This window comes from Microcaecilia unicolor, chromosome 9, assembly GCF_901765095.1.
Source record: "Microcaecilia unicolor chromosome 9, aMicUni1.1, whole genome shotgun sequence".
NCBI classification, from domain to species: Eukaryota; Metazoa; Chordata; class Amphibia; order Gymnophiona; family Siphonopidae; genus Microcaecilia; species Microcaecilia unicolor.
Genome location: NC_044039.1, coordinates 174,704,529 through 174,732,520, shown reverse-complemented (window position 1 = coordinate 174,732,520; position 27,992 = coordinate 174,704,529). Strand labels below are relative to the sequence as shown.

General features: G+C 40.6%; 1 protein-coding gene across 1 annotated transcript; it reads left to right on the top strand.

Annotated features, from left to right (window-relative positions):
* On the top strand, window positions 1-27,567 carry L3HYPDH (trans-L-3-hydroxyproline dehydratase). Its single transcript, XM_030213941.1, has 5 exons — window positions 1-572; window positions 15,556-15,725; window positions 19,728-19,850; window positions 20,821-20,958; window positions 26,658-27,567. The coding sequence occupies exons 1-5, from the start codon at window positions 86-88 to the stop codon at window positions 26,781-26,783; spliced, it is 1,044 nt and encodes a 347-aa protein (XP_030069801.1). The 5' UTR covers window positions 1-85; the 3' UTR covers window positions 26,784-27,567.
* The last annotated feature ends 425 nt before the right edge of the window (window positions 27,568-27,992 follow it).

The window sequence follows — 27,992 nt, the reverse complement described above, 5'->3', positions numbered from 1 at the left end:
CGACCTGGGCTCAATTCGCCGTCTCGTTCCGTTATTAACCCGTCCTTGACAGTGCCGCCGCCGCCGAACGCTTTGTACTGTAATAATGGAGATTCCAGGACGGCCGTTTCCCCCGCACGATGGGCCTGTGTTGTCCGTAGTGGATATGCATACGGGCGGTGAGCCCCTGCGGGTGGTGGTGGCCGGTTTGCCCGAGGTGGGTGGTCGCACCCTGCTGGAAAAGCGGCGCTTCGTGCGACGGGAGCTGGACTGGGTACGTCGGGTGCTGCTGCTTGAGCCGCGCGGGCACCGAGACATGTACGGGGTGCTGCTGGTGCCCAGCGAGTACGGCGACGCGCACCTGGGGGCGCTGTTCATGCACAACGAAGGCTACAGCACCATGTGCGGCCACGCCGTGCTGGCGCTCGCCCGCTTCGCCGTGGACTACGGGCTGGTGCCAGAGCCTCAGGCCCCCGAGACCCGCGTCAATATGCACTGCCCGTGCGGGCTGGTCACCGCCTTCGTGGAGTACGCGGAGGGCCGGAGTGGCAGGGCCCGCTTCCACAGCGTGCCCGCCTTCGCTTTCGCTACAGGTAAAGGACTCTGCCCTGTACTCGACACCCACGGGACACTTTAGCACTAGGACACTGGCGCATGCAAAGTAATACTAAAGAAAGGTGCTCATTTTCCAAGCACATAAACTAAAAAATAAGCCTCAAAATATGCATGAATGAGCTTTTCGGTAAACCTAAGGAAACAAAGTTGTTGCCCTGAGCCCTGTAAAGAAGGAATTTACACAACATGCATTCTATGGGCTCTCTGTGAAGCCACTGATTGTTTCATTAACATGTTCAAGGTACATCTGTGCTAGAGAGTTGCATGGGGACAGAAATCCAACCCGTCCCCTTGGGTAGGGTTACCATTTTGTGTCCTCTGAAAAAGAGGACACATGTCACGCCCCCCTACCCCGCCACGCCTCATGCCCCGCCCCTGCCACGCCCCCTTCAGGTCCGGGTTCTGCCCCTATTCCCCCCCCCCCGTCACATAGTCCCCTCCCCCCCATCACATACCCCCCCCCCCCTCACTTACTGTCTAGCCCTTGTGGTCTAGTAGCGTCTTCTCTTCGGGGCAGGAAAGAGCCCCCTCTTTCCTGCCCGGAGCACTGCCTGCCCTTGCCTGCTGCATCCTCCTCGGTATGGCTGGGGATTCAAAATGGCCACCGAGAGTTGAAGCGGCCTCGCGAGAGTTCAACTCTCGGCGGCCATTTTGAATCCCCAGCCAGACCGAGAAGGATGATAGACAGGGGAGGCAGCGCTCCGGGCAGGAAAGAGGGGGCTCTTTCCTGCCCCGAAGACATCACTAGACCACCAGGGAACATGGTAAGGAAGGGGAGGGGACGGGAGACCAGGTCACCAGACCCACGGCGCCGATCGCCCGCCCACCGCACGCACGCGCCTGCCCGCACCCGCGCCCACGTTTGTCCAGAAATCCGGACAAACGTGGGCGGGGGCAAAATCCGCCGGACGCCCCGGACATGCCCTCAAAAAGAGGACATGTCCGGGGAAATCCGGACGTATGGTAACCCTACCCTTGGGGAATTTAACCCATCCCTGGCCGTCCCCGCAAGAATTTAATGGTACACTAAAAAAATAAAATACTGTCTGCTCTCAGGATTTGAGCCGCAGCACTGCAGGCAAGGAAGGAACACTGGTGGGCACATGTAAGACTTCTCTGATTCACTGGCACTGTGTGCTAAGAGATCGCCAAATGCATACGCCAGTAGATCAGGTGACGTCTGATGCTCGTGCCTATGTCAGAACTGAGGTCTGCACATCAGCTTGGGAGCAGAGAGGATTAATAGTAACATTGTAAATGACGACAGATAAAAACCAGAACGGTCCATCCAGTCTGCCCAATAGACATGATCATTATCAATTCATGATTAAGTCAACTGTGATATTATATACTAGTCAAAAAGGCCCATTTCTGGCACAAATGAAAGGGGCACTAGCAAGGTTTTCCTCGGAGTGTGTATGTTTGAGAGAGTGAATGTGTGTGTGTGTGTGTGTGAGAGAGAGAGAGTGAGTGAGTCTGGGTGCAAGTGTGTCTGTGAGAGAGAGAGAGTGTATGTGAGAGAATGAGTGTGTGCAAGTGTGTATGTGAGAGAGTGTGTTTCACACAGATACAGTGTGTGCGAGAGAGAGAGAGGTGTGTGTGTGAGACACAGACTCTCTGTGAGACTGAGTGTATGAGACCAAGAGAGTGTGAGTGACTGTGTGACACATAGAGAGTGAAGGTGATACAGTGTGAGAGACAGTGTGTGAGAGTGAGAGAGTGTGTGTGTGACAGAGATCCTTTCCCCCCCCCCCCCCCCCTCTCTGGTTTCTGAGCGTTACTGTGCAGGACGCTGAGCTCTGGCTGTGCTTCAAGGAACTTACCGATACTATTCAGGGTTGCCAGGTGGAAAATTTTTTCCCCACCCAAATCCAGCCCAAAACCCGCCCAAAGTCAAACCCCGCCCCTGACACCCCCACCCCCGCCGTCATCAACCCCACCCCCGCTGTCATCGGCCCCGCCTCCCCCGTCATTGGCCCCACCCAGAACGTCACTAACCCCGCCCAAAACGTCACTAGCCCGCCCCCGTGGCCCGAAAAAACCACTCAAAAAACCGCCGAAAGACCCAAAACAAGCCCAAAAAACCGCAACCCGCCGCAGGCAAAAATTTCCCGTGGCAGGTTGCGGAAAACCGCCCAATTGGGCAGGAAAACTGCCCACCTGGCAACACTGATACTATTTAATAGAATGCACCTACAACATTCTGAAGCCGAGAAACCTCGTGTGGTTGGTCACTTCTGCTTGTGACGAACCCGGAAGTACGTGATGTCAATTCAGGAGAAGGATACAGATAGCAGGAATGCCTCAGCCATGCAGTCAGCTTCAGAATGTTGGAGGTGCGTTTTATTATATAGGACTTGATTATGGTCGTTCTGTGGCATTTCAGGGACATAGACCATAGATGTCCGCCTGGCACTATCCTTATGTTCCAACTGCTGGAGTTGCCCTTGAAGCCCATTGCATTTATCTTCTCATTTGCTGGACAGACCGTAAAAGTCTGTCCAGCACTGTCCTCATGTTCCAGCCACTAAGTTGCTGTCTAAGCTCTTTCCAGCCCATCTTAAACCAGATTGCCATATATGAGACACAGACCGTACAGGTCTCACGGTATTGGCCCTAGTTCATCACAGTCAGAATCGCCATCTGTCACTCCACACATCCACACATATTCAGCCATTTGTTTAGTTTTTTTTATAACTTCCATTTTCTAATTAGAGATCCTCCTCTATGTTTATCCCATGCCTTTTTGAATTTCATCACCATTTGTATCTCTACCACCTTAATGGAGATTTTCTGCACCTGTGCTGATAAAGCAAGGAAGAGGAGACAGAACTCAAAGAACTTGGTACTCGGTAGATGAGAGACTGGCGCAAGTGCAGCATACACTTCCATGGGAACCCCGCAGGAACTGCTTCCATCCCCGTGAACCCCATTCCCGTGCAAGTCTGTGCTCAACCCTCACCCTTTACCTGCAGATTCTGGGTGTGCACCATAGGAGCCAACTTTTCAAAATGATTAGGGGTGCTGAATGAACGCAATCCAATATTCACCTGCCACCAAAAAAGAAATAGGGTCATTCCATGCCAAGTGATCTAAACCTTCCCACCATCCAATTTTGTTCAAATTTTATCTGTTGCACGAGTCAGGTGTTAAACGAAGTTTCCCAAAATTTTAGGTCTCTTACTGCAATAGTTGCAGATTTAGACCCCCTTTTCTGAAAGGTTGTCAGTCCATGAGCGCGCAACATTTACCAAAATGCCATTTTTGGGGTCTAATAAAATCCAAACACACAAGAGTGGCTAAAAAATTCAAATCCTGTACAGTTTTTGATGCTAATTCCGATGAAATACATTTTAATATTATGGATGCAAAATCCAGTCAAACAAGTTGTCTCAAAGTGTGCATCAAAATTGGTCGCGACTCATCGGAACATAGTTGGACCAATATTCAGACCGCAACAACTTCCATGCAAACAAAGATACGGACTTGAAATTTTGAACAAGCATTATGCTTGTTTATGCTGGATAAAATACTGCCAGATTTGCAACTAACCAGCATGTATAACCGCCCTGCAGGATCTCTTCAAAGTTGGCACTGTCAGCGCAAATGGTAAAATGTACCACAGTTCAAAGCCAATTATTAAAAAAGAGTCTGCCTGAATCAGCTTGTGAACAGTATCATCTGAAAGAGAAAATTGTGCTCTACAACACTGATATGTTTTTGTTTTGCAATGCCACCATTAAGTAGCCATTTACTCAGGCCAAAGTATGTTATATTTAGTATGCTTGATGTGCTAATTTTTCTTCATTTCTAGGAAATTGAGTCTTAATAGTCGCTTAAAGTATTGATATAATTTATTAATTCGTATTTTATTCGTTGATTGTCCAATCGTTTATTGTGCGCTGTTATCAGTTTGGTCATGCCATCTCAGGTGAATATCCCATACCAGTCTTTTTACACTGGAAGCGGTGCAAAGAAAAGCTACAAAAATAGTATGGGATTTGCGTTGCAAACCGTACGAGGAGATACTTGCCGACCTGAACATGTATACTTTGGAGGAAAGGAGAAACGGGTGACATGATAAAGACGTTCAAATATTTGAAAGGTATTAATCCGCAAATGAACCTGTGAAGGATCCCCTTATGCTGAATTTTTCCCTTGTGAATGACTGGGGGATTCTGTGAGATGTGTTGGCACAGTTTGCAGCTGGGTATATTGCAGGGATGTGTGCTGTTCTCTTCTTTTTGAGCTTGTATTGGGAGCTTGCTTTTCACTAACGTCTGTTTCAAATTAGGTGGCTGTCAGAAGGCCAGCACTGGTGGGGCTAGGAATATCTCTTTCAGTAATTCATCCTGGAGTAGTGGCTGTAGATCTTTTATATTTCTTCTCTTTTTCTAGCTCTGGATATTGCTGCAAGTGGGATTCTCTCTGTGACTTTCTTCTCTGTACTGCAATAGGTTTTCTCTACAAAATAACCAAAACATTATTAAAGCTACTAACAAAGGAGGCTCTATAGTGATTATGGACACACAAAAATACATTGAAGGAGGACATGGCTCTCAGACAATACATACTGTAGGAAACTGACTGAAGAACACAGGATTATAAAAAACAGCTGAAAATTCTTTTCAAAACACTTCAAATGCAAGTACAGCCAAGTCTTAAAAAAAAAAAAAGCAAAACCTGATTCTAAACCATCCTTCTGTGGGCACATTCTACATGCTACTTAAAACCCATAAACCTGGAAACCCTGGCAGACCAATCCTATCTCATTGGCACAAAGAGGAAATATCTAGACTTATAGGGGGGATTCTTAAACCCTTCGTGCACAAGACAAACAGCTTCATACAAGACACCACAGAGTCTGAACACAATGGATGTAGGATTACTATATAGCAACATTCCCCAATCATAAGGCATAATTGCATGGATAAATTCCTAAAAATATCCACAATGGACCAGCAATTCTCACCCGAAACTATTACAAAATTAATCAAACTCATTCTAACAATTATTTCTGTTTTTAACAATATCTATCTGCAAATCATGGGCACCAGGATGGCACCCCAATATGCTAACCTCTTCATGGCAGAACTGGAAAACACATTTTTGAATATATATCAAACTAAATCCTTAAAATACCACCGATATAGTGATGACATTTTCATCATTTGGACTCAGGGAGAAGAGACTCAAATAGTTTTTCAGTTCCTTCAATAAATACCATCCTACAATCAAAAAGTCAATTTTCTCACCACAAACATTTATTTAAAGGAAACCTATGGACAGATGCTTTTTCCACAACTCCAGCTTCCACCCTTTACATACAAAAAAATCCATTATACACAGCCAAGCCACATGATACCATCATATCTACTTTGACCCAAGAGACAGAGATAAACATCTGAAAATCCTGACTGAATCCTTCAAACAAAAAGGCTACAACCCCAGAATAATCTCCAAGAATATTGCTCTTTTTAAATCAGTTAGGATCAACCACTCCAACTTACGTGATCACTTAAACCTAATCTTATTTTACAGACCCCCGGGCAACTGGCAAGACGCACAAACGCATTTTCTGGATTTCATATCGAATACTTGTGTTTCCACCCAGAACCTTCTCATAGCAGGAGATAGCAACCTTCACCTTGAAGACACTAACTCAAACAATGTACGCGAATGCAAAGACTTCCTCCAACTATGGGAGCTCCAATGGCCAAACATACAACCCACCCATAACAAAGGACATACACTAGATATCATCACCCACAAATTCTCATCAAAACCAAATCTCACACTAATAGACACAAAATGGACAGCCAGGCCATGGTCCGATCACTACAGTGCAAACCTTTCCCTCCACTGGAGAACAAAAAAGACAACAAAAACAACAGACATACACTACGAGAGGCAAAATAGACCCACTAATATTCTGGCAACAAGTATACACCGAAGAATGGACAACACCTACAGACTCGCCCCAATTTCTTCAAGAATGGGATAACAGATGCAGAACAATACTAGACAATATAGCGCCACTTCAAACCAGAACCTCACATAAAAAAACTCAACACCATGGTTTAACGAAGGACTGAAAGAACTAAAAACACAGGTCAGAAGACTGAAAGAGCATGGAGCAAGAAAAAAGACGAAAATACACTTAAAGACTGGAAACAACTACAAAGAAAATGCAAATACACTATCAGACAAACTAAAAGGACGTATTACAAAACCAAAATAGGACCAAACTACAAGGATACACACAAACTCTTCTCACTCGTAAACAATCGCCTAAATAGTAATACGGTTACCTCCAACAACACAGATACCCCATCAGCAACCAATCTTTCAAATTACTTCAAGGAGAAAATCATAAAGCTCCGACTCACGATACCTACCAACATAACTGATTACACAAATATCCTTGAATGTCTAGACCCAAAACCCGGGGACTACCCAGCAGGTTGATCATGGACCAACTTTGACACGCTTTTACCAAATGAAATCTCACATTGGCTCGGAAAATACGCCAAATTGCAATGCAAACTAGACATCTGCCCTAATAGTCTTAATAGGATCCACACCTAAACAATTCAAAACAGACCTCACAAACCACGTAAATTACAGATTCCAAAATGGACTCTTTCCCACGGATAAAGGAAACATCCTACTTACTCCGCTACCGAAAGATGCTAAGAAAAGCACAATGGACCTAACCAACTATCGCCCAGTAGCATCTATTCCACTTATAACCAAACTCATGGAAGGCATAGCGACGAAACAACATACTGAATACCTAAATAAACACTCAATCCTGCATGAGTCTCAATCAGGATTTCGATCAAATCAAAGCACCGAACAGTTCTAGTGTCTTCAATGAACTCATTTAAACAAGCAATTGCAACTGGTAACAACATACTCCTCCTACAATTCGACATGTCCAGCGCCTTTGACATGGTTAATCATGAAATACTTTTACATATACTAGAATACTTCGGAGTAGGAGGATTCCTGACCACAAGATCATACCAAGTAACAACGAATGCGGACAGATCACTCCCATGGACATCTGAATGTGGAGTACCCCAAGGATCCCCCCTCTCACCAACTTTATTCAACCTAATGATGATACCTTTAGCCAAACTTCTAGCCAATCAAAACCTCAACCCCTACATATATGCAGATGACGTCACAATTTACATCCCGTTCAAACATGATCTAATTGAAATCACTAACAAGATCAACCAAAGCCTCCAAATAATGCACACCTGGGCAGATGCATTCCAACTAAACCTTAATGCAGAAAATACACAATGTCTTGTACTTACCTCACAATATAACACAAACAACTTCTCCACCATAACCATACCATACTGTTCTCTTCCTGTCTCACAAAACTTGAAAATTCTTGGAGTCACCATTGATCGAAACCTCAATCTTGATGCCCACATGAAAAACACTACGAAAAAGATGTTCTACTCCATGTGGAAACTCAAAAAAGTAAAACCTTTCTTCCCGAGATACATCTTCCGTACCTTGGTACAGTCAGTGGTAATAAGTCATCTGGACTACTGCAACGCACTGTACACTGGCTGCAAAGACTGCCCAGAATACAGCCGCCAGATTCATATATGGAAAAACTAAATATGAAAGCGCGAAACCCTTGAGAGAAACTTCACTGGCTCCCACTTAAGGAACACATTGCATTTAGGATCTGCACGATTGTACACAAAATCATTCACGCAGACGCCCCAACCTACATGCTAAACCTCGTGGACCTACCAGAAACACCACAAGATCATCTCATAAATTTCTCAACCTGCACTTCCCCAGCTGTAAAGGACTAAAATACAAGCTGATGCACGCCACCACCTTCTCTTACATGAGCACGCAGTTATGGAATGCATTACCCACAGACCTGAAAACAATCGACGAAACAACTACCTTCCGCAAATCTCTGAAGACATATTTCTTCAACAAGGCCTACAATGAGAACCTACAGCCCCACTAATCCACTTCACCAACCCATTCAGTTATGAAAGCCCACCTTCTATAAATAACCTTATAAATCCCGTCCTTCTTCTTTCTTCCCCTAATTAATCTCTACACAATACTAACTATACCTAATATACTGGAACAACTATGTTAACAATACTATAAGCCACATTGAGCCTGCGAATAGGTGGGGAAATGTGGGATACAAATGCAATAAAATAAAAATACCTAGAGAAAACCTATTGCAGTACAAAGAGGAGAGAATCCTCCTTGTAGTGACATACAATCCAGAGTTAGAAACATTGAGAAGAAATAAAAAAATCTACAGCCACTACTCCAGGAGGATGAATTACTGAAAGAGATATTCCCAGCCCCACCAGTGCTGGCCTTTTGACAGCCACCTAATTTGAAACAGAAATTAGTGAAAGCAAACTCCCAATACAAGCTCAAAGAGAAGAGAATGGCACGCGTCCCTGCAATAAACCTAGCTGCAAACTGTGCCACCACATCTCGCAGGATCCCACAGTCATTCACATAGGAAAAACATTCAGTATAAGGGGATTCTTCACATGCTCATCCTCAACTGTGGTATATATCGTTCAAGGTGTGAAGAAGGGTGCTATATTGGAGAAACCAGCCAGATTCTAAAGACGTGACTCAATTTACATAGACATAATATTAAACATTCCATTGCCAACTGTGATGTCACCTATGTGGGACAGCACGTTACAAAACCAGAACACTGCATCAATGATTTAAAGACCATCCAGGAATGTAAGACCTTTGAAGTCAAAATGATGAAATATTTTGACACCCACCACATAGGACTTAAAGATTCTAGCTTTTTTTCTCACTATAAACTAAAATTGTACTGCTTTGTCACTCTTATCAGCCATCCATCTCCGTTTCTCGCCTAACCCACCCGCTTCCTGAGAGACTATCATTGAAATGCTTTGTATTTCTCTCTCTCTCTCTCTCTATATATATATATATACACCGACATTTGTCAACATTTGCTTATTTTTGATCTGAAGAAGAAGGGTAACCTTCAAAAGCTAAATTGAAAAATGTATTAAGATAGTCCAATAAAAAAGGTTTCATCTTATTTTTTTCTCTGTTTTGATTTATTTCTATTTATATACATCTGGTAAGCAGAGAAAACCCGTGTGCTAATTAGTAGCTTGTATATCTAAACACTAGAAATGTAAAAATAAATTATAGACCACTCCAGGGTCACATTTAGTAGAAGGTATACACAAGGAGCTCCAAATCAAGCTTCATTTCACCCCATTCTTCTCCCTGGCTTAGTTCCAAAGTTGTCTCTGAAAGCAATCTTTCCCCAACATTGCTCTCCTAATGAGATGCTTCTGAGAAACCTGCAGCCATATTCTCAGTCTTCCACACAGAGCGTTTTGGATCAAATACCTTTAGCACCAACAATGGAAACCCAACATGTCTCCTGCTGCCTGCTTTAGGGATCACGAACAAACACTGGGTGTAAAACAGTCTTTAAAATCATGAAAAGTATAACTGTGTCTGTATATTAAAATGTTTTTTAAAATATAACTATATAAAACAAATCACTTGGACTGCCAACATAGAGATATACAGTCAAGAAAAGATAACGGATGTGAACATTGCTGTGCATAAAAGGTATATCCAATAACAAGGAAAGGACATGAAGCACATAAAAAAAAATCCATATTGGTGTCTATTAAATGGGAGCCTAATGTATATAAATAGAATACATATTAAAACAGTGTAAGGGGGGGCGTGTCAAAATGGCGCTGAGAACGATCGCATTGTAAGCTCCAGCAAGTCGTGTTCGGGAGTTTGATTTCCTCAATTAAACAATGCCTCATTCCAAGCGAAATGGAACACTACGAGTAGTACCCCCCACCTACCGTGACTTCCACGCCAACCCGACCAGGTCTGGAGCGCTTCTTTCCCATCCTTTCTCAAACGGCGAGCGGGGTGGAGTCTGTTGCAGTTGGTCCCGGTGAAGCGGCGCCTCAGCTGGAAGGTGAAACATCTCTTTCCCCCCCCCCCCCGCCAATCTCATCAATCCCTCCATGTCCAGCGACGATAGCGAGCCGAGAGGTTAACCCAACAGACTCCGGAAGTGCATCTGTTGGCGGACCCAGCGGGGAGCCCGGCTTGATACAGGCGTCGCTGAGGCCCAAAGACCAAATGGCACCAGCGTCGGTGGGAAGAGAACCGGAGGTTAGTCTTGAAAAGATCTGGCTGAAATTAGTCGAAATGGATAAGACCTTGCAACAGTCTTCAGGAGAGGTAAAGGCTTTGAACTCAAAATTTCAAGAATTGAAAGATTCAGTTGAATCGGTTAAACAAGACTTTTCCTTAAAGATTATGGATTTACAAAATGAGGTGGAACAAACACGTGAGTTTAAAGCAACTGTGGTGAAGGATACTACGGATATTCGAAGAAAAGTAGAACAAAAAGAGAACTACAATAGGAGATTAAATCTCCGTCTTCTAAATTTTCCTAGACTTTTGGGGGTGGCTCCATTAGAATTATTTACCAGATTCTTAAAAGAAAATCTAAAGTATCCACAAGAAGCTATACCACCCCTAAATAAAATATACTATATTACGAACAAAATTAAAAAAGCAGACTGAGAAAGGATAACGCGAATAAGGACATTGATTTGGCTAATATTACAGCAATTTTAGAACAGTCACTTGACAATGACACTGAACAAGCTACAATGATTGTTTCCTTTGTTTTTGAACAGGATTTGAACTCAATTATGAGACTTTACTTTAAATCTGCTAATTATAATTTTGGTGGGGGAAAAATCTGGCTCTATCCTGATGTGACAAAGACTCAGTTAAGGCGACAAATGTTTCTTTCTATGAGGTCAATGACATTAGAGTTAGGAGGGTCTTTTCTCTTATCTTATCCTTGTAAATGAATAATAAGGTTAAATCTAGACAAAATATGTTTTCTATATGCCTGAAAAGCTTAAATCTTTTCTCGACTCGAAACAATGTTAGCGAGAGAGAGAAGTGATGAGAAGTACGGCGCCATAATTTTCTTAAACTGTGGATCAGTGTTTGTTATGTATGCTTTATGATCTTCACTAATTCCTGCCCCCCCCCCCTTTGTTCTTTTCTATTCTTGGGGTGTAAGAAAGCTGTATTTATATACTTATAATTTGTGCCTGTATTGAAAGAAGTTTTTATTTTTTCTGTGTTTCTTATGGCTGTGTTTTACTTAACAGATGTAACCTGTTTAAGTTTTTGAAAATTAATAAAAATTATAAAACAGTGTAAAAGAAAATCAGAACCAATCTCTAAATATTGTGATATATTGTACTTGGTGCAACGCACTGTATAAACAGCCAAAGGATTTTTTTTTTGTTACATTTGTACCCTGCGCTTTCCCACTCACGGCAGGCTCAATGAGGCTTACATGGGGCAATGGAGGGTTAAGTGACTTGCCCAGAGTCACAAGGAGCTGCCTGTGCCTGAAGTGGGAATTGAACTCAGTTCCCCAGGACCAAAGTCCACCACCCTAACTACTAGGCCACTCCTCCTCTATCTGTCACAAAGGGAAAACATATATAAATAAATCAATCAAAATGCTGTGTAAAAGTCTAGTAAAATTGTAAATTCATCAGGGTCTGAGTCTAAATCAAAATGAAAGCTCAGTGAATCGTGGAACACAATGACTTATGGAGGAAATCAACAATAAAAACTAAAAATGGTAAATGAGTTAAAACAGAGAACCGGCTGAATAATTAAGCAAACAACAATAAAAAACTGGTTAAAGGATAGAAAACAGTGAGTAGGATTAAATGGTCCGTATTCTCAATGGAGAAGGGTAGATACTGGGGTTCCCTAGGGGTCTGTGCTGGGACTGCTGCTTTTTAATATATTTATAAATGATCTAGAGATGAGACTAACTAGTGAGGTAATTAAAGTTGCTGACGACAAAGTTATTCAAAGTTGTTAAATCGCAAGAGGATTGTGAAAAATTACAAGAGTCTGGGCATCTAAATGGCAGATAACATTTAATGTGAGCAAATGCAAAGTGATACATGTGGGAAAGAGGAACATGAACTATAGCTACATAGGAATATTGTGGGCGCCTACACAGCGCACGCCAAAAGCACTAACGCGCCTCTAGCGTGGCTAAGTAAACGGCCCCCCAAAAAACAAACTAAATACATAACTGTTTCTTTTTACATACAATATTTGTATCATGAGAAATGCTTCACCTTCCTATACTTACAAATTACAAAAAGGTTCTAAGGTCTATCTCTGAGTTCAAGCCAAATGTTTCCACAGTCTTCATGAAAGAGATGGTCCTTTGGTCCTCTTGTAATAAGTGTTTATCAATATCTCCATGGATTCTTGATCACTTTATAGACCAGAAATTTCAAATCAGCAGTGGTATGATTCAAAGTATTCCAATGCTGTACAAGTGGTGTAGATGTGACATTTCTGCTGATGCAGTTTCTGTGATCAATTATGCTTGTTGGACGTCTTTGTAAAACATCCAAATCCAGGGGCAGGGAAAACTGTATTTTCGAAAAAAGATGAACGTCCATCTTTCGTTTCGAAAATAACGTCAAAGGACGTCCTTAAATTTGGACATCCCTATATTTGGACATCTTTGACTTTCGACGTTTTTTGAAACAAAAGATGTCCAAGTCAAAAACGTCCAAGTGCAAGCCATTTAGAGAGGACAAGGTCATGGCAGGAAAACAAAATGAATTGTTTGCTTTAGTTTTTACTGAATAGGCTGTTATTGGGGCTCACTCAGAGGCACTTTACAGTGAATCAGGGAGATGTAACTGAGCAAACTGATAAAACAAAGAACAATAAATCACCAGCTTGGATAGTATACAATGCAGTTCTGAAAGTCTAAAAAAAATAAAGACCTATCACTAAAGTTGGCAACAGCACCTGCAGATTGGAGGGTACATAAGAACATAAGAGAGGCCATACTGGGTCAGACAAAGGATCAGTCTAGCCCCCATATCCTATTACCAACTAGAGACCAACCAAAACTGTTTGAGGGGGGGGGGGGTTTCAGTTTCAGATGAAACCGAAACTGCAGCCAGAACTGTTTTTGACCAAAACCGACATCTGCAATTTGGTTGTGTGAATGTGAACGAATGAGGTCCAATGGTGATTGTTCAGAGCTTGCAATTAGTAGATCTCTGCTAAACCTACAGATTACCCTCCAGTCCCAGGAACTGCAAGCACAGGCTAACAACTGGGAGAGACATTTTAAGAAGAACTTAAGTCTGGCATGTTTAGGTTCCCAAGTCAATTCATATGTACTTAAATATCTTCTGAGACAGGACTTTTAGTAAGAATGTGTTAAAAAATAAATTACCAGCTTTTTATGCTTACTCAAACTGTGCACAAGTAACAAGAGAAAGTAGCATTAAGATGTTTACCACTTTGTATTTAGTTAAAGGAAAAGCATGATGTAGATTCTTACTAAAATAAGATGAAGACATCCAGACACTGATCTATACTGCAAACATTGTACCTGTCTGCTGCACAATCCAGATTTTAAAAAAGCACATTGATGTTACTGAGTGTGAGGACTATATGCTCTGAAAAATTACAAGAGCAATACATTTTTCAAATTATTTTCTACTGTATAAACTTCTGCCTTCGGTGGGGGGGGGGGGGGGGGGGGGGGGGGGGGGTCAGTTTTGGTACCAAAACCAAATTTGGTCGGCCTCTATGTTGAGTGAAAAAAATTACCAACCTTTTGTTACAGATGGAAGGGAGGACGTAGGAATGGTCTTCCCACACCCCTTGTTTAATAAAAATTTAAACAAATTTTTTAAAAGGATCTCTTCCCCCCCACCCCCCAGGATGGGAAAGTAGCCTTTTCTAATTCCACTATAACTTTTTTGAAATACGGCAACCAGAACTGAACACAATACTCAAGGTGATGTACCATGGAGTGATACAGAGGCATTTTAGTATTCTCAGTCATTTTTTTTTACCATCCCTTTCCTAATTCCTAGCATCCTGTTTGCTTTTTTGGCGGCCGCCACCACACACTGGGCAGAAGATTTCAGCATATTGTCTACAACAATACCTAGATCATCATCATCTTGGGTGCTGACCCCCAAGGTGGACCCTAGTATCAGCTGATTCAGATTATTCTTTCCAGTGTGCATCACTTTGCATTTGTCCACATTAAATTTCATCTGCTGTTTTGATGCCCAGTCTTCCAATTTCTTATGGTCTTCCTGCAATTTTTTCATTCCACATGCGTTTTAGTAACTTTGAATAGTTTGTGTCATCTGCAAATTTAATCGCCTTGCTCGTTTAGATTTCCAGATCATTTATAAATATGTTAAATAGCACCGGTCCTAGTACAGATCCATGCGGCACTCCACTATTCACCCTCATTCATTAAGAGAAATGTCCATTTAACCCTACCCTCTGCTTTCTGTCCAATAACAAATTCCTAATCCACAACAGAACATTGCCTCCTATCCCATGATGCTCTAATTTTCTCGGGAGTCTCATATGAGGAACTTTGTCAAAAGCTTTCTGAAAATCTAGATACACTACATCAACCAGCTCACCTTTATCCACATCTTCAAAGAAATGAAGCAAATTGGTGAGTTGAACCTTCCCTTGGCTGAAACCATGCTGACTCTGTCCCCCATAGCATTCCAAATTAAAGGTTGTTGTAATTTCTGATTTAATACTCAGTTGCAAATCTCACAAATCTTCAGTCACAATTAGCTATCTGTATGTGGCAAAGTAATGTGATAAATACACAAGCTTATATTACATTTTGTTATTGGTATGATGAGAGATTGTATGTTAAAATACAAATGTAGGTGGAACTGATAAGATAGTAACAATCAAATAAAAATATTTAAAAAAAACATGGCTTAAACAATGGCCAGTGCTCTTTCTTAAGTGATTTTCATTTATTTGTGTTTTCTGTTTTAGATGTTATAGTTGATGTTCCAGAATTTGGAAAGATAAAAGTTGATATTGGATATGGTGGTGCATTTTATGCATATGTGAGTGCGAACAAGTTTGGACTAGATGTTAGCTCCTCAAAAATGAGAGATCTTGTAGATGCAGCCTCTGCAGTCACTGAAGCAGTCAAAGCACAGGTATGTTTACCTTCCTACACCACACACTCAAAACATACTGCAAGTGTACAAGTCTATGACCAAGCTAAGCTACCTGCATTATGCTCTTTGCCTTTCAGCAAATAGTGCAGGGCATGTGCATTTGTGATCCTGGGAAATTGCTCATGCTTATGTGGAAGGAGAAAAGTGAACACATTAAAATATTTTTCATTTTCATCATGGCCTGATTCCAGGAGCAACTGGACAACCTTAGGGACTGCAGACTCTGGACTGTGGCCTAGGGTATCAAGCTCAGCAATCATACCTGCTAAACCAGTCCACACTACACCATATGCTGAATGGTAGAGAAATACTGATGTTTTCCAGATTACACCAGTCTTTATACTGGTGATGTGAATGGAAGAGTTTGGATACAACACATTTGTCTGGACTGGTCATAGATTCAAGGAAAGAAAACTAACAGGTATGAATAAATTTCAACATAACAAGTGGCAGCAACAATACAAAGTGAATGCCTTGAAAGGCAGCTGAAATGTGCTAAAATATCCAATTAAAGCAACATGGCTACCTCCAAATCCCCCATATCAAAATGGGTGTGCTTTTTCAATTTTACTGCCCTTTGCTTCATCACAGCAATGTGGTGTACAAAAGAGAAGCAAATATAAATGTATTCTATTAGTATTTAACATTGTACTGTACAGTAGCCTAGTGATTAGTTCAGAGGACTTTGATCCTGGGGAACTGGGTTCAATTCCCAGTGCAGCTTCTTGTGACTCTGGACAAGTCACTTCTGGTTTAACAATCTCAATGCCCCTTCTTGGCAACGGTAGTGCTTTTCTAAAGAGACTACAAAATACACTGCCGATCCCCGCTCCATACATAACGGGTGATCCGTAAAAGCCCTGGAGTCCGTGACATAATGTCTGTACGCTGCTGGGTCACCATAAGTTTTAATTGCTACCATGATAAAATTCCGATCATTGTCCAGGGCTGCAAGTGAAGTTTAAGGATCATCTTCCAGTAGCGAAATAAGACATTTCTGTTTTGGTCCGTCTTGATTTAAAAAGAAATAATATCGATGTGGTTCTTGTTCACAGGGACATAATGGGGTTTATTATATGTGAAGATGATGACCTCGTTACTTTTTCCTTTAACTGGTACAAAGCGCAGCAGTGGTACAAAATGATCCGCTTCTAACATGCTCCACGATGTCTGTATAGAGATACAAGGTGTTAAAATCACCTGTGATGTCAGCAGGCAAGCACGGACTACTAGTAAAGCCATTAAGTTCTAACCCCAAAATGATTGCTAATTCGTCATCTGCTCAGATGCGTGCCAGTGAGCCCATATTTCTCATTATGGTTCTACATCTGATGGGGTCATAAGAGATTAACAAGGGTTGCTTATTGTAGCAATCAGCAATGTCTTCGTTCATACTGTTTGTTAAAGCTTCCACGCTTGAATAATAACCTCTCGGTACTATAGATGTTTCATCCGGTAAGCCATGCACAATCAAGACGTCCCATGTATATGGGTATTGTATTTCCACCAAACCCACTTCCCAAGGGCCTTGTAGATCCAAAGGTCTTGCTAAACGTACTGTAAAATTAGAACTGGTGTTTTGTGGAAATATTTCCAGAGGCGTTGCTAGGTACAACCCCCTCATTGTCCATGTTGATTTTCGTGTGCAGCCTTAGATGCCTTGTACCTCGCTGGCCAGCATCCAACTGTTAAATTTCTTAGGCCAGCCTCTCCATTTCACCAGACATTTTTTTTGCTCCTACCTCTTCCTTTTACTTCTAAACCTTTTTCAATACAATAGCCCTGTCAGTATCAGGATTGATTTTTAATAGTTCTTTGGGGTAAAAAGAACCTTCCATGGCTTCCAGGTTGTAATCTGTATCTTGTAAACAGGCTTCTACCCCCTGTTTAACATATCTGTTATTATAAATATCTCATTGGTCCATGTCTGTCTGTACCCATTTTCAAAAACGCCTTTTGTTTTCAGCAGTCTTACATGGTCGCCTTTTGCAAAATGTTTCACAGCCGTTTCTAGTTTTTCATTTCCTTGATAGATTGTTTTCCAGACCTGCAGAGAATTCAGAGGAGTTACATTGATAGGTCTGCCCTGTATGGTTCTGTGAAAACTCAGATTATAGCTACGTAGCATGGCCTGCAGTACATCTACATAGCAAAAAATGTTTCATGTCATGAAGTACCACCACATTTTAGACTTTATCGTGCAGTTAAACCTCTCTACCACAGATTCCTTTTCTTTTTAGTAATGCCTGTACAGGTTTATTTAAACTCTTTACCCTTGTCCATCTGTATTTTTTTAGGCATGCAGCCTAAACTAAATACCTTTTCAAAAGCTTTGGAACATAAGAGAAGCCATACTGGGTCAGACCAATGGTACCTAAATTCCCTCAGATTAGATTAGTGGCAGTACTGTGAAGTGACTTCTGATGTAGTACACCTCAGTTATGGAGTGGGTTACCTATGATGATCCAAAGCAAATACACCACCCCACACATATACACATTTTCTTTGAATGAAACCAAGACCCATAAGCTGCGGAACAGCCTAATGGTTGAAGTAAGCAGCTCAGAGCATGAGAAAAAGAAACAAAGATCCATTACCTCAGTGATTCCCAAACCTGTCTGGATATCCGCAATGAATATGCATAAGTTCAATTTGCATGCACTGCCTCCTTGGTATGCAGATCTATCTCATGCATATTCATTGTGAGTATCCTGAAAACTTGACTGGTTGGGGTTCCCCCAGGACAGATTTAGATAATGGGCAACAGCCTAATTTTAGATGTTGCATTTAGATGATAATACTGTATTTACGATGCTTTACTGTTTAAGCTGATTTTATTGTAATCTGTTCTGGGGCTTAAATTAGCTATGAGCAGAAAATCAAGTGGGAATAATTAAAAGTAACCCCTAAGATGCCTTTTATCCCCTTTTCCAACAGACTCTTGATTTTCTTTCTATAAGTTTCGACCACTGCAGTAGCTTGCTGTGCCTTTGAGGGCGAGGGCTGGTCATATGAAATACCAGTGTAATAAGAGTTGGCTTATCACATGATCTGTCAGTATTACCTATAATACTTTCCACCTCCCAGCAGAAGCAAAGGAGCAAACACGGGCCCAAAATATGACAGCACAGAGTACTAAAGTTGGACTTTGAAAAGGACCTCTCAGAATGATAATTATGGCACAAAATCATTCTTTAATTACAATTTTGGTACTTGTATTTAATTTGTTGTGAAGTAATATATAGGTCCCTGCCCCTGAAGATTGATGCATCAGTTTCATCTTTGCCATACTTTTCAACTTGTCTTAACCAAAATGCATTTTGGTTAACTGAAGACAGACAAGTTGAAAAGCATCTAAATAACTACGGTGACAAAGATGAAACTGATGCATCAATCTTCCCACTATAATAGTATTATCAAGGGACCAATCTGAAGGCTTAGTGGAAGTACTGCACGCTAGCATGTTCACCTCCGCAGAAAACTGAGCTCATGAATTAGGGTTCACAGCCACAAGGTGGAGGAAGTCTTAGTGATTGAACAAAGGTAACATGTGGTGGCTAAACTCTCAAAGTCCACATACTGGATAAGAGCTACGTTTTCTGGCCTGTGAAAGCTGAGGGCTGTTATTGCAGTGGCTGAAATAGACAAGAAAAGGAAGAGGTATTTGTAAGTTGTTGTTTGTGGCACTATATCTTATTAGAAGCCAATTTTGACAGACTTGTAGACTCTCCCCCCTCCTCCTCCTCCTTCCCCCCCCCCCCCAAAAAAAATATGATTTTTCACTGAAAAGGTAAAAATATTGTTTAGAGGGAAAATACATTTTTGTTTCATTACATGCTGCTGCTATTAAAAGCTCTGTTATTGGAGCATGATTCTCTTCTTTATTGGGGTACATTTGCAAGTACTATTACACATCCTTGTGATTTGTAATCAAAACTTCGATACCACTATGTTTGTATAACAGTATTTTTATTTTTGAAGGTCAAACTTCATCATCCAGATAGTGAAGACCTGGCTTTCCTATACGGCACAATATTAACAGATGGCAATGATGCATTTAGTGAAGAGCCAACTGCCAACATCTGTGTGTTTGCTGATGCACAGGTATTGAGAGAGAATATTCACCAGCATAGTCTCCTGTGATGGCATTTACTGTACTTAGGTGCATGGTGATCTAGCATACAAACTGAGTCTTTGCTCTTCTGCTTTTGGAAACATGAGATTCCATTTTACTAATCAAAATACGAATGCGCCAAACCCCTAAGAGAAAAACTACACTGGCTCCCTCTAAAAGAATGAATTGCGTTCAAAGTATGTACCATGGTCCACAAAATTATACACGGGGATGCTCCAGCCTATATGACAGAACTTATAGACCTGCCTGCTAGGAACGCAAAAAGATCAGCACGCACGTTTCTCAACCTCCACTACCCCACATGCAAAGGATTAAAATACAAGTCTACTTACACAACCAGCTTCTTCTACATTTGCACGCAGCTATGGAACGCGCTTCCGAAGACCATAAGATAACGCAAGAGATAACCATCTTTCGAAAACTACTAAAAACTGACTTATTCAAGAAGGCATACAACAAACAACCGTCCTAATTACCAAACAATAAGAATGAAGATTAAGATTGGCCCGACCCAACAATGCGACCGAGCAAACTCAATGACCTTAATGAACAAATAGTACCACTTCTAATCTAATATCGTCTACTATGCAACCAGAAAAGGCCGACTAACCTCACCACCATACATTAATACTCTCACCCTAATGTCCTCACCTGAGCAATTACATAATGCCGACACCTACACAAGATCACAATGTATTCCTATACCATGTATGTACGCAATTGATTGTAAAACCATGTACTAATATGTACGCAAGATCACAATGCATTCTTTCACCATGTTTATACGCACTTGATTGCAAAACCATGTGCATATTTGTAGTCCGGAATGGTAATTGCAAATAAATAAATAAATTTGCACAAACGTATATACATGAACTTTGTTACTGTGGAATATATTACTAAATTACTGAACAGGTGACCAATGTTTTATTTTTGTAGGTTGATAGAAGCCCTACTGGGTCAGGGGTAACAGGTCGCATTGCTCTACAGTACCACAAAGGGTTGATTCAACTGAACCAAACCAGAACATTCAAGAGTGGTACAACTGATTCATTATTTACTGGGAAAGCTGTGAAGGTAATACGTTTCTTGTTTATTTTTATTTAGATTTTGCTCATACCTTTTTCAGTAGTAGCTCAAGGTGAGTTACATTTAGGTACAATAGATATTTCCCTGTCCCTGGAGGACTCACAATCTAATTTTGTGCTTGAGGCAATAGAGGGTTAAGTGACTTACCCAAGATCACAAGGAGTAGCAGTGGGATTTGAACCAGGCTCGCCTGATGGCAAGCCCTGTGGTCTAACCACTAACTGCTAGAGCAGCAATAAGCTAAAAGAAATGGAAGATAGACACCTGAGGTTTTAGGTGTCTGAGTTTAACACATTCATCTGTATATTGTGTACCTTGATGTCTAAGGGTTGGTGAAATGCATATGGAAAAGGGGGTTTAGAATTGGGCTGAAAGCTAAATTTAAATAAAAAACAGAATAATCCAGGACCTAATAAATGGGTATATGTAAATGTGGAGATGAGGCAATGCTAAGAGTGAAAAGGTAGGAGGATATGGGGCAAATGGCCTTGCATTTTTTGTGCCACACCTTGAGGAACTGTCATTTTGCATTTTTTCAGTGTTGCACAGCTTTTATCCTTCACTATAAATTGGATTTGATCCTTGTGCCCTTTTCTAGGATTTATTAATTTGTGCACTGAGGCTATTGCTCCTTTGTGTTTTTATTTTAAACCATTTTAAAATGACTGTTCATTTGCTACAATCTTTTTAGAACAGATAGGCTCAAACTAGTTCATGTAAAGTTGGATATAACCTCTTTATAATGACTGACTACTCCAAAATATTTAACCTTGCATAGGCACAGATGTTTTGGCTTACCATTTGTTTAAAGGACCCTTTCAAATGCCCAGTATAACTTGGATATCAAAGAAGCTGCTCACTGATGCCATCAAAACTCCAGCGCTATTTTACCAATGCAGCAGCGCCCTGACCTAACTGCCTCATGATTAGGCAATGGGCTATGAGTCATCATATGTTCCTATTTCTTGTTATTATATTAATATATGCTCAGTAGGAAATAAACTCATATTGATTAAGGATTGGTTAGGTGAACATCAACCAGGCTGTCTTATTTTTTGACAGAAACATGGTTGTTTTTGGAGGATTATCGTCATAATAAAGAGCTATGCCCTCTGGGCTATAAGGTTATTTCCTTATCCCATAATTTTTATTTATTTATTACATTTGTACCCCCGCTCTTTCCCACATACAGCAGGTCCAGTGCGGCTTACATGGTAACGAATACAGTAAAAACAAGGAAATGTAGGAACAGTATTATAAATTGTGATGACCATAACTACTTACATTATGAAAGGCATTACAAAGGACATGTGAAAAGAACGTAATAACATAGTAGATGACGGCAGAAAAAGACCTGCACGGTCCATCCAGTCTGCCCAACAAGATAAACTCATATGTGCTACTTTTTGTGTATACCTTACCTTGATTTGTATCTGTCATTTCCAGGGCACAGACCATATAAGTCTGCCCAGCACTATCCCTGCCTCCCAACCACCGGCTCTAGGGCAGACCGTATAAGTCTGCCCAGCAATATCCTCGCCTCCCAACCACCAGCCCCGCCTCCCACCACCTAGAATAGGGAAGGTAGACAAGGATATGATAGGTGAAAGGGAAGGAGAATGGAAAAAGAGGGGAAATTGCTCTTATTTACAAGGATATTTTCAAGCTTAAACCTATTCTTTTATTTCTTTAGACTTAAGAGATCTTTGCCTGTCAATTTAAAGACTCTATGCTTCAAGATAGTTTAACATGCTTTTTATGTTACTGTCCTAAGAAACGGTCCTTAGCTTATCCACAATTTTGTGAGTTTGTTTTAAAGAATTCTTTAGAAAGTCCTTATAACCTGTTGTTAGTTAATCTTAATATACATATGGATAATTTAGAAGATTCAAGAAGAAACGAGCTTTGCTCCTTTCTGTCTTCTTTAAATTATATAATGCCGTCTCCTCTTCTAACTCATAACAAGGACCATCAATTGGATTTGGTTACTTTTAATGAGAATAGTTCCATGACAACCAAGTATTGGTTTGTCTGATGTATTATGGGAAAAGTCTTTGTGGTCTGATCATTACCGGTTCTCTTTTAAACTGAATTGGCATCATTTTCAACAAAAATGAATAATGTACAATCACGTTTATTTTCTACAAGGAGAAGAATTGAACCCAGCATGTTTTGCGATATTATATCTTTAGAACTATCAGAGAGAGAAAATTAGTGTGGAAAATGAGTGGCCTGAAGTCAGTTGTGAGGTCTTAGATAAGATAGCACTTCTTAGCTCTAAAACTAAATATCAGAGAAAGAGTGATAAACGGTTCTCCCATGAATTAATAATATTAAAAAGAAAATGTAGGAGACTAGAGCATAAATGCAACAAGTAAAAATCAGAAATAGCTATTAAAAACTGGAGGACAGCAACTCACAAAAACTGGAGGACAGCAACTCTAAACAAACAATAACTCAGACTAGAAAGTTGTATTATTCAGACTTAATTAAAAAAAAAAATCCAATAATACCAAACAGTTGTTTTCCATAGCAAATTCATTACTTAGATTAGAATTTCTTATAATTCCTGAAAAGAATGAATATCCCACAGTAGATTAGTTAGCTTTATTTTTTCAAGAAAATATTCAAAAGTTGAGAAATTGGTTCTTCAATAATATAGAACATAAAGAATTACGTCATGACCCCATCCATTGTAAGTCATGCAATTCCTGTAGATAGAATATAGAAGTTATTTGATAATAGTTAATTGAATACTTACTATAATTTATTTCAAATATATACTTCTTATTTTTATGTATTGGATATCTGTCCCCCTAATATAATGAAGGTAGCTTCATTGTTTTTCTTTTAAATATTCTTTTATGGATTAATCAACAGTTATCTGAAGGTGTTTTTTCTAACAGTATGGTGGAAATGATAACAACACCCATTCCCAAAGATCCAAAGCAACCTAAACAGGTAGTTGCCAATTATAGACCTGTGGCATCTACCCCCTTTTTTGTGAAGCTCAGGAAGGGTTTGGTTGCATCTCAGTTGACCCACCATTTAGATATGTATGACATTTTGCCCACAGCTCAATCTGTATTTCGCCCGTTCTTTAGTACGGAGACGGTGTTGGGATCACTATTAAACCATGTAAGGTCATTGCTAAGTGAAGGAAAGTGTGTTTTACTCCTTCAATTTGATTTTATCATCGGCTTTTGATTTGGTGGACCACACATTTTTGCTGCAGAATCTAGAGGATAGGAAATCACAGGCAAAGTCTTGAAGTAGTTTAATGTTTTTTTTTTTTTTGTTATAGATCTTATAGAGTTAAACTACATTTGGACCTATCATCTAGCTGGCATAACCCATGCGGGGTTCTGCAAGATTCCCCAGTCCCCAATTTTGTTTAATGTCTTTTTACGATCCTTAAGTTTATTATTAACTAGACTTTATATTTATGCAGATGATATTTCTGTCTTCATTCCTTTTCAGTCTATTTCTGAAATAAATACTGTTAAAGTTCAAAGCTGCATGAAACTGTTAGAAGGGTGGATGAATATACATAAATTGAAACTTAATATACAGAGAAAACAAAATTTCTGTTTCCACTCAAGATCTGAACAAATTCCTTAGTCACTTATTATCAATAATGTTAACTATCGGATTTCTCCTCTACTGTTATCAACAACTGTTCGATGCTCTGCTGCTCCGTTTGAGTGCTCCGCACAGTGAGGTCCCAATGGACCCATTTTGCTTCAGCTTTTTCAAGGGTCCTCACCATCTGACCCAAAGAGCTACTATCCCGTAGCATGCTGGGATAGTAGCTCTTTGGGTAAGTGTTGTTGATTGACTTATAGAGGGAAGAAGTTTATGAGAGAAGTTTATGAGAGGTTTTTGTGCCAATGATTACTTTTTCACTGCAGGCTTGAAACGTTTTTTTTTTCCGGTCAAGTAGTATGAGGTTTTTCCTCTCATCTCCACAACATGTTTTATACTTCCATATGTTAAAGGAAGAAAAAGGCTAGGTCTTTTTGATAGGCTATTAGCAGTTCAGGGAGTATGTCATTGTCCTATCATTTAGGATGTGTTTAAAAACATATCTTTTCAGAAAAGTTTGTGTTTAAAATTGGTTTTGTTATAGCATCCCAGAAGTGTATTCTGGCTTCTTTGATTGGCATCCACTTAGAACTGTTGAGGTGTTAGCAGGCTTCAAGCCTGATATACTGTAATATAAATGATCAAATATTTTTGTGGGTTAGTACATCAGGGCCTTAGAATATAACCTCTTTTGCAGCTACTTCTGAACTGTGTACCTGCGTTTATAACTTGCCTTAACTTGGGTTTGGAAAGGTGTGGAGGGGCATAATCAAAAGGGACGTCCAAGTTTTGATGAGGATGTCCTCGCAAAACATCCCCATCCAGGAGCAGGAAAACCCGTATTTTCGAAACAAGATGAACGTCCATATTTCGTTTCGATTATACGGTCAGGGACGCCCAAATCCTGAAGTTTGGTTGTCCTTAGACTTGGTTGTTTCTGATTTTCGGCGATAATGGAAACCAAGGACATCCATCTCAGAAATGACCAAATGCAAGCCCTTTGGTCGTGGGAGGAGCCAGCATTTCTAGTGCACTGGTCCCCCTGACATGCCAGGACACCAACCGGGCACCCTAGGGGGCACTGCAGTGGACTTCATAAATTGCTCCCAGGTACATAGCTCCCTTACCCTGTGTGCTGAGCCCCCCAAAACCCACTACCCACAACTGTACACCATTACCATAGCCCTTATGGGTGAAGGGGGGCACCTAGATGTGGGTACAGTGGGTTTGTGGTGGGTTTTGGAGGGCTCACTTGTTTCCTCCACAAATGTAACAGGGTGGGGGGGCTGGGTCCGCCTGCCTGAAGTGCACTGCACCCACTAAAACTGCTCCATGGACCTGCATACTGCTGTGATGGAGCTGAGTATGACATCTGAGGCTGGCAATCGATATTTTGAAAGATATTTTTTGAGGGTGGGAGGGGGTTACTGACCACTGGGGGAGTAAGAGGAGGTCATCTGGTCATTTCGGGCACCTTTTTGTGCCTTGGTCGTAAGAAAAACACGACCAGGTAAAGTCGTCCAAGTGTTCTTCAGGGACGTCCTTGTTTCTTTTGATTATGGGTCGAGGACGTCCTAGTGTTAGGCACGCCCATGTCCCGCCTTCGCTACGCCTCCGATATGCCCCCTTGAACTTTGGCCGTCCCTGCGACGGAAAGCAATTGGGGACGTCCAAAATCGACTTTCGATTATGCCGATTTGGGTGACCCTGTGAGAAGGATGTCCATCTTCCGATTTATGTCAAAAGATGGGTGTCCTTCTCTTTCGAAAATGTGCCCAAAAGTGTTTCTTAGTATACATCAGTAAGATATCTCTGTACTGGATATAACACAGTTTATAAACTTGTTGCGTAAATAAAAAATCAATAAAGATATAGTTAAAAAAAAAATCTTCCTGCAATAATCAACATAGCAATGACTGCTGGGATAGGAAACAGGAATCTCATCAATAACAAGATACATCTCCACAAAGTAGATTTGCTTGCAATTATACTACTTAGATTATAGTCTTATCTGTATGCTATTTAGAAATTTTATTGACTTCAAAGCACTTCATAAGTTACATCTAGAAAAAGATATCTTAACATATTTTTCCCTTTTTCAGGAAACTAAATGTGGTGATTTCAAAGCTGTTGTTGTAGAGGTTTCAGGACATGCCTACTATACTGGAACTGCACACTTTGTCCTTGAGCATGAAGACATACTGAAAAATGGTTTTCTTCTAAAATGACAAGCCTTTTTATTGTGACATTTAATAATAATTATGATTAAGAAGGTAATTTTATACACATTCAAAACAAAATTCTAAAATTATATCAACTTGCATCAATACAACTGCCTCTTAGTTTGATACTACAGACGTTTACTAAAATCCAGTGCCTTTGAATATTGAATCAAACCAAAAGGATTGTGACAAAATAACTCTCTAATGGTTAATGAGATGAATATACTATCCTTTTAACTCTATTTTAAATACATAAAAAAATAATATGCTGTTTTCAAACAGTTTGTGAAAGAACAAAGAAATGATTTGAGGAAAGGCAGATTCAGCCATCTATATGTTAAAAGCTTATGCGTCAATAATATTTCACTAAAGAACTGATTTCTAATATTTATTAGATTATCTCTATTATAGTTAATCATGTGGGTGGCTATCTGATAGGGCCATTGGCTAGTTTTTATTCTATAATGTTGGTTCAAGAATTTCAATAGTCTGTAATGTTTTCCATTCATGTTAATGGTCATATTTTAGATAGTTTGCGCAAAGTAGTTTGCTCTTGGTGGAATGTACCTCCACTTGCCGCTGAATTCTATAAAAGTCGCTAAAAATTGCACACACATGCGCTTAAATTTAGGCACGGGTCCAAAAAGGGGGCACGGCCATGGGAGGGTGATGGACGGATTGGGGGGGGGGGTATTCCTTTAATATACGCACATTGTCATAGAATAAAGGGGATCTGCATCAAATTTAGGCGTGGGGATTTACACCAGGGTTTCACTGATGTAAATGGTCATGCCTAAAAGTAGTTGTAGTTCCCAGTGTTAAGCGCTATTCTATAAATGGCACCTACATTTAAGCGCTGTTTATAGAATAAGGATAAGTGCTATTTTTTTTGGTGCTGATAATTTAGGCACCATTTTATAGAATTTAGTCCTTGATGTGCAACCTGCAGTTTGGTCTTACCATTTTTACATTAGTTTTGAGCTAATTGGTAGGGCTTGTAAGGAGAGAAGTCTTATTCCTTTTGGAGTTAATGACTAAATGGGATATTATAGATTTTACAGACAGCAATCAGGTTGAGTCACAACTTAAAATATAGAATGAGAAAACTACAGACACTGATGGCCATTGCTCCACTACACACTCATGTGAGATATGGTATACGTCTTTGCCTCTGAAACAGGAGTAACCTTCTGGAGGTCTCCTGAAGGGTGGACC

What these genes read in the sequence shown, in the direction of transcription:
- L3HYPDH (XM_030213941.1), top strand. Translation starts at nt 86, where the DNA reads ATGGAGATTCCAGGACGGCCGTTTCCCCCGCACGATGGGCCTGTGTTG. An exon ending in CTGAAGCAGTCAAAGCACAG is followed by an intron (nt 15,726 to 19,727) that starts GTATGTTTACCT and finishes TTATTTTTGAAG; the next exon opens with GTCAAACTTCATCATCCAGA. An exon ending in TTACTGGGAAAGCTGTGAAG is followed by an intron (nt 20,959 to 26,657) that starts GTAATACGTTTC and finishes TCCCTTTTTCAG; the next exon opens with GAAACTAAATGTGGTGATTT.